Source organism: Pelecanus crispus, chromosome 3 (genome assembly GCF_030463565.1).
Source record: "Pelecanus crispus isolate bPelCri1 chromosome 3, bPelCri1.pri, whole genome shotgun sequence".
Classification (NCBI taxonomy): Eukaryota; Metazoa; Chordata; class Aves; order Pelecaniformes; family Pelecanidae; genus Pelecanus; species Pelecanus crispus.
Window position 1 is genome coordinate 92149288 of NC_134645.1, and position 7823 is coordinate 92157110.

The 7823-nt window shown below is 38.1% G+C and overlaps 1 protein-coding gene across 6 annotated transcripts in view; it reads left to right on the forward strand.

The window, feature by feature from the left end:
- Positions 1-6722, forward strand: part of SNX14 (sorting nexin 14) — a 56635-nt gene extending 49913 nt beyond the window's left edge. For 5 of the 6 annotated variants that reach the window (XM_075708481.1, XM_075708482.1, XM_075708483.1 and 2 more), the window contains 6 exons: positions 284-407; positions 911-1075; positions 2149-2244; positions 2931-3022; positions 3176-3232; positions 5980-6722. In XM_075708481.1, coding sequence (XP_075564596.1) covers positions 284-407; positions 911-1075; positions 2149-2244; positions 2931-3022; positions 3176-3232; positions 5980-6018 — 573 coding nt within the window. In that variant the 3' untranslated portion in view covers positions 6019-6722. Of the gene's footprint in view, positions 1-283; positions 408-910; positions 1076-2148; positions 2245-2930; positions 3023-3175; positions 3233-5979 lie in introns of those variants that run through there. The other variant, XM_075708486.1, reaches the window with a different exon arrangement.
- Positions 6723-7823: the final 1101 nt, after the last annotated feature.

The following is a 7823-nucleotide window of genomic DNA, read 5'->3' on the forward strand; positions in this document are numbered from 1 at the left end:
GAATTAACCTCTTGGTTGCCCTGCTGATTTGTTCTGAATCCAGGTATTTTGGTTGTCGGGAATCTTGGCAACATGTGACATGCTCTTTCTTTTCCCCCCCCCTTTGGAAAGTAAAAAGGTTTCTTTAAAAAAAAAAAGAAAAGAAAAAAAAAAGGAAAATTGATTAGTTCTTTGAAAGCTCTGGAAAAAAGCTACTTCTAATTAAAAAAAAAAAGCCAAAGAACTGATAGCTATCCTTTTGCCTTTAAATGCAGTGTTTTTAGTCTTATGTTTCTATTTTTAGCTTTTCAATGATTTATTCAAGAATAATGCAAACCGATCTGAGAATACAGAAAGACGACAAAATCAGAACTACTTCATGGAAATGATGACTGTAGAAGGAGTCTATGACTACTTAATGTATGTTGGTAAGAAGTGATTTCTCTTAATTGTTCTTATACTTCATGCCAAATATGAAGTTTTGGTTCTTTAGTAAGAAATAAAATTCTGTTGTAATCATCATATATGATTCAGCACTTGCAAGCTTAACAATATACAACTTAGGAACACAGTCATTCTTTAAAAGACTTCATTGCTGTGCTAAAATATCATAATTTATTATTCATTACTGCTCAGTTGTTTTGTTATATCTCTTTCTTTCTGCATCTCGGTGTATGAGCTTATGGGAGTAGGTCCCTTCCCTTTTCTCAGATGTGCCTAGACTGTTTGTACACTCTGGGAACTAATTAATAAAAATAGTTAAAGGAAATATTTGATAAGCAGTCTGGAGAATAGTGGGTTCTTTCAGCATTGCACTAAGAAAACTAAAATAATATTTGCTTGTTTTCTTTCTTTTTTATTTTGAATAAGTGAGCCATTTGTTATCATTATTAGGAGAACGTTATAAATATGTGCTACTGTAACTTTGCAGGTAGGGTAGTTTTCCGCATTCCTGACTGGCTGCATCACCTCTTGATGGGAGGAAGAATTCTCTTCAAAAATACATTGGAATTGTACACTGACTATTACTTGCATTGTAAGTTAGAACAGCTGTTTCAGGAGCACCGTTTGGTTTCTCTGATAACACTGCTGAGAGGTTAGTAAAAGTTACGTCTTTGATGTGAAAATACTGCTTTAGTTTGATATATGAAATCCCTTCTTTTAAGTTTCCAGTACTAAACTTTGCAATGCTTGACTAAAGCTAATGGAGTTTTAAAAATCAAGTTGGCCTATAAAAAGATTCCAAAAGCTCATTGTGGAAAGATGCCGAGTCAGCCATGTTGCCTGTCAATGATGATTACAGAAAAAAGTATTATGAATAGTAATTTGCGAAGGTTTGCAAAGAACAAGAAAAGCAGAATAAAGGCGGTTTAGTATAGCAGAGTGTGAATATTTTGTGCAATCTCTAAATTACTTTTCACTTGTGTGCTATATCACAGTCCTTTATTGTTAATTTTTTGTTCCCTTTTTTGTGGTGGGCTTTGGAGAGGGCTTGAGTGTTCCTGACCTTCAAATAAGGGAAGGGGATAGATGTTAAAAAAAAAAAAAAAAAAAAAAAAATTACCTCACAGCTGTAGAGAAGTAGTATCTGACTACAGTCTGATCTAAACAACACATCTGGCCAAAGCTCTGGAATCAAGACAGCTCTGTCCTTCACAAGCTTTCTTTTTGGCTTGATAAAGACAAAAAAGGAAAGGAGTTAAGTCTTTCACAGCATAAAACCAAAACTGAGTGCCTAATATTTCTGATGAACAACAATTCTTGTTTTTTCATGCACAGCTAAATCTGAAATTTTTGACAGTTCCAGACAGTGTTTTAGCACAAGGTATAAATACTGCTTGTTGTTTTGAAAGTATAAGGGAAACTGTAAGCAAGGAGATTGTAACTACCCTGAAGTAGAATTGATCCAAACCTAGAAGATAATGCTTTAAAAATTTGAAAAGAATGGGAACAAATTGGCAAAAGATTGTCCTCCACACAGGTGGGGTATTCTGGATTCGATCAGGCTAGTGTAAGCGAAAGACTATTATCTAGCAAGGCTGGAATTCCCTTTCAGTCAAGATCATACAGAAAAGAAGCTCAACTTCGAAGCCGTAATCCAAAACACGTTTTATAGGCCAGTGATGCATAGCTGCCTAAAGACTTTTTTTCAATGTGTCTTTGCTGCAGATGCCGTGTTCTGTGAGAACACTGAACCTCGCTCTCTTCAGGATAAACAGAAGCGAGCAAAGCAGACTTTTGAAGAAATGATGAGATACATTCCAGGTTCTGTATTTCATGACTCTCTATATGACTATGGTTAATTGTTCAAGCAGATATAACCCAAGTACAGTCACATTAGCTTTCCAAATCAGTAGTTACACTGCTGAGATTTGAGTTGACTAGAATACTAGGTGTAAAACCCCAGGAGTTCAGTTTCGTCACTGAAGCGTTGCTGAATAAGGTTGTAACATAGTGATTAATAAAGACATGATGGAAATAGAGCTTTACAAATGTATTTCATACCATAATTTCTTCATCTTTAGAATGCTCCTATGGTTTGTATTTTATCCAGATGAAAACTGGGTTAAAAAATGCACACCATGAAGCCAGAAGATAAATCTTGAGCTCTCCTTACACTGTATAAACTAGGGAAGAGGGTCCAATTTGCTAGGTTAGTCAGTAATTTAAAAAATTCAGCTTATGGCTTGTTAAACAATGCATTAGGAAAATACATTGATATTATAAACTATAACAATTACTGAGGTGTCCAACCCTGAAGGAAAGGGAGGAAAAAAGGAAGAACCAAAGGAGTGTTTGTTTTTCCATTTACCACTTTAGATGGATAAAATTTGAAGTCTTTCTTCAGTTTAAACTTTTTTTTTAATTACTGTAGTTCTAGAACTGTATCATATATGTGTTTTGCAGTGCTTCCTAACGACTTGTGTATTTATTGTTGGTGTCTGGCCTAGATTTAATAGGCAAGTGCATTGGGGAAGAGGCTAAATACGAAGGCATCAGGCTTCTGTTTGATGGAATGCAGCAGCCAGTGCTCAACAAACAGGTGACTTGCAACACGCGAGAAACGTGCCTTTTGGCACAGGATATCCTGAAGTGAATGTATGGCTGTGGTGGAGGAGTGAGCTCTAATTCAGTTAAAAATAAAAAGCAGTAGTCTTGCCTTGGAGTGTTCTTAATTTTCTTTCTTTTCTTTTAGTTAACTTACGTTCTGCTGGATATTGGGATTCAAGAACTCTTTCCAGAGCTGAGTAAGGTATGTACTACCTCAATCAAAGAGCTGCAGAATCCTTCAAGCTGCTAGTGAGTCTCTGGTCATTGGTGCGTTTTTGCTGTTGTTCCCTTGTAACACTAATTTTAAGTTTTTGGAAACATCTATATTTTACTAATGTGTTGAAATCACCAAAATCTGGATTATTTAAATTTTTGTTGATAAACTCTTCTCAAATCAGTTTAGGCCCATTTGTCCAGCATAGAGCAAGTCTGAGCCGCCTTTCAGTAGAATTGGACAGATCAGTCGGCGGTCGGGATCTCTGTGCCTTTCTTTCTGATTGATTGTCTCCACTCTATTTTATGCATTTCCTGATTTAGGAAGTGAATTCTGCATGCAGAGCTCAGGTCGAGCTTCAGCATTTTTCTTGAGAATATTTGGCAGGAGAATATTTCTTACCTCTAGTTTGGTCACTGCAATGTTAACTCCAACTATCCAGATAAAGGAGAAAGAATTCGCACAACAAAAAATGCTGTATAAATGCATATCGTTAGATTTGTGATCCATCTGATGTTTGTACTTATGTATATAAAACCTTCACAGAGTTTTACATAGTAATTTTACAGTTTGGTCTTCATGGTAAGCAGGAGATATTAGCTAGTTAACTAGATATAAAAAGAAAACCAACAAAAAAACCCCTCACTTATAATAGATGTTCATTCCATGAGCACTGTGTCTGACAGCTGTGGAGTGCCAGCAGTGGTTTGTTTTGCATGATAAATAGAAACAAATGATAGATGTCAGAACAGGCTAGGGTACCTTCCGTTGTTCTCACTGAAATAAGACCAGCTTAGCAAGCCTAACCTACTTCTGTGCATCATCTCTGTAGCTGGCCTCCTCACCTCTTCAGAACATCGATGTTTTTTCAGTTGATGCTGAAAAAAAGCTAAAGGCTTTGTGTGTTAAGCATTTAAATAGTCTTTAAAGCACTGGTCAGGCCCAGAGGGTGGTGATCAGTGGAATGAAGTCTAGTTGGAGGCCAGTAACCAGGGAGGTATCCCAGGAGTCAGTTCAGGGTCCAGTCCTGTTTAACATCTTCATTAATGATCTGGATGATGGGGCAGAGTGCAAGGCTGCTGCTGGCACAGAACTGGAAGAAGTGGCTGATACACGAAAGGGTTGTGCTGCCGTCCAGAGGGACCTCGACAGGCTGGAGAAATGGGCTGACAGGAACCTCGTGAAATTCAACAAAGGGAAGTGCAAAGGGAGGAACAACCCCAGGCACCAGTATATGCTGGGAGCCACCCAGCTGGAAAGTAGGTTGGCAGAAAAGGACCTGGGGGCCCTGGTGGGCACCAAGTTGACCATGAGCCAGCAATGTGCCTTTGCTGCAAAGAAAGCAAATGGTATCCTGGGCTGCACTGGGAGGAGTGTTGCCAGCAGGTCAAGGGAGGTGATGCTGCCCCTCTACTACACTGGTGAGGCCACACCTGGAGTGCTGTGTCCAGGTCTAATGCTACCTTTGGTCCTGGTGAAACAGCAGAGTTGAGGCCTGGGCTCCCCTTGCCCCCTGTGACTGAAGGTGATGGGAACAGAGCGAGGGAATTCACTGGCCCAGATTTTGGTAGAGGAAAGGAAGAGAAAATACTCTAACCAGGAACTTCAGCCATTTTCCTCTTTTGGATGTACCAAGAGAAATGCAGAATGAAGTATTGCTTTTGTGACGTTTGACAGCGGGACCTGGGCATGGGTGTGCTAGGACTGTGGTGGACTGAGGCAGGCAGCTGAGGAGGGAAATGCAAGGTGGAGAGGGTGTGGGCGGAGGGTAGTGGTTTTCATCTGGAGCCCTAAATAAATAAAAAAAACAATTCCCCCAAATCACTGCAAACTGACTGTGAAGCCATTTGGGAAAAGAATTGTTTCCTCCAAACAATTGTAATGGGCAAGTATAAAAGTAATGACTGGTTCTTACCCATTTGTCAGTCATATTGGGGGGGGGGGTGGGGGGTGTTAGAAATCACTCCAGTGACTATTCTGTCTGTTCAACAGAGACTGCTCCTTTTTGAGTTGCTTGATACCAAAATGTGTTTGTAGTTACAGCAAAGAAAGGAAAAAAATTTCGGGTCAGTCAGCATTTAAAGGGAAAACTGAGCATCCTGGAAGTTTTGCTTTGAGTACTGCTTCTTCAGCAGGGGAAACGGCAATGGGAGAAATGGGAAGATTTTCATTAGCAGGGATGTCAGTCTGCTTCGCACTCTAGAGATCTGATATCTTGAAGGTATATCCTGCTACACATACTGATGCAGATATATACTGGATCACTTCAGATGCACTGTGTTTAATGGCAGCATGTGTAAGTGAACAAGTTCTAAGCATAAAAGCTGAAAAACACCTAATATATGAGTTTTGCCTTTGATGCAATGTACAGCCGGTCCCTTGGGAGTCTGTTAGGATACAAGGAAAAGGGATAGCTGAGAGAGGAGAAGCATTCCTAGCAGAGGAAGGAAAGAAGTTGAAAAAATAATCATGCCAGTGCCATTTCCAGAGCAGAAAATTGTATTTAGCAGTTAGGAATGGGAGAGGCGAGAACTTCCAGAGAAAGAAGAAAGTACCTATTTTGAGAAATAGTATTAAAAACCTGAAAGCAGTAGCCTTCCTTTCTCTTAACTCTGGCTTCAAGTGGATGTTTTCAAATACCATTACTCATTGCAGCTTGGTTCAGTCATTTATATGTAAATATGCATTTTCATACTTAATAAGTAATTTTTTTTTTCTCCATTACTGTTTGGCAGGGTCCGAAGGAAGCTAGCTCTGTGTCATGTTGGATGTGAATGCAGAGACCTTGCCGGACACCCAGCAGAAACACCTGCTGTGCACTATTGTAATGGACATGTGACATTTTAACCTTGCATTGTATATTTTCTTGTAAATAACTTAAAATTTAAGTTCTAAAAAAATCTCTTTATGCAATAAAGACATTAAAATTTAATACCAATTACAAGTAAATAATATATCTGTACTTTTTATTTAAAATTTGTTTTAGCTGTTATCAGTAAAAGTCAAATTAATTTCCCCAAAATCTCAGTGTGTGAAATTACAGGACTACATAAAATAAGACAGCTGGGAGACCAGCCAATGTGTGCTTTGCTAGAAGAGCAATTACTGTTGTCTTCCTTAAAGGTTATGTAGAAAAATTGTTTGGAAGAAGTTGTAGAATGCTCCCATGAAGTTTTTTTTTTAACTGTTTTAATAAATCTTACTAGTTTTTTTTAAAACAAAATTACACAATTGAATCTATTGCATACAAATAATCTCAGAACTATCTTTGGCCTTCATGCTTTCTGTGAGCATGGAAAATCATGTGTGTACTTAATATCTGATGTTCAAATTTAAAGCACTCTTAAAATAATAATGGGTGTGAAAAGTGGTTTTGACTTTTACGTTAGCCTTTATTTTTCTGCAATTTCACACCTGGGTTCGTCGGGTTTTTTCTGACATCCTCTTTACAGGCTTAGAAAAGAGAATGTGAGTCTGTTCATAGCATTTTCTAAAACTTTATTAGTATAAAAATGTGTGGAAGACTTTTCCTGTAAATCTTAATTTGTTGGCCCAGCCTTTATAAAAGAGACTTTGAAAAGGACTTTCATGCGTGGATTTTTAAACAAGTTTTACTCGGAGAACAATAGAGAGATAATAGGCATTCCTCAGTTTTTTTCAGACAACACCCATTTTCTCCTTTTACAAACGAACTAATCTAATGCAGTGTTCGTGTCCTCTTGTCAATACAATTAGCATAATATCTGTATTACTTTTGCATACCTTTTCCTTCTGTATGTCAGAAGAAGGTAAAAGTGTTATTTCTCCCTGGGTATGCTGAAGGAGCAGTCACAACTCTTAAAAACTGGTGTGCAGGTACAGCCCGGTCCACAAGTGCACTCTCTGTTACTGGTTTTATGTTGATTTGGGGAAGACCATTCTGTAAACTAGTAACTTTAGGGGCTGGTATTGACAAATCATCAATGCCATGTTATAACTAGTAGTGTGTCAAGGTCAGTTGTTGTTTTGTCTCCCTGTTCTAACACAGCTTACCCAATGCAGCTGTGTAGTCCAGATCTTTTCATGCACAGCCCTTGAATTTATGTGGAAACTAACGAGGTCTTGAAATTTAACATACTGAATGCTTATCTTAATGCACCTTCTCCTTTGAAATCTGCAGGTGCAGTGCATTTAAGAGGTGAGTAGCTTGGGTCTGAAAAAGAGTGTAGTGTGCTTTCCAGAAAGACAGAGCAGGTTTATTCAAAACACTGAGAATCAGTTTAATACAGCAATAAACAACATGGAAACATGTTGATGTCAAAATTCCAAATATGAACAAACCTTAAAAACATAATCATCGTTTGCACTCATTTATAAGCAATCGCTTCTTGATAAAATGTCAGAAATGTAGACTTAGCATTTAAGCTGATTTCTCATTTTATACTCATTAGCCTTATCTCTTACAGCTGTGTATTTTTTTTTAAACACAGCCTTCCCTTAGAGAGAGATGGGCTTTTGAGTTATGATCACAATTATGATAAAGCCAGGTTATGCTGTAAAAAGCCCCATTACTGGGCAACTCCAAAGCTTGCCACAGTGC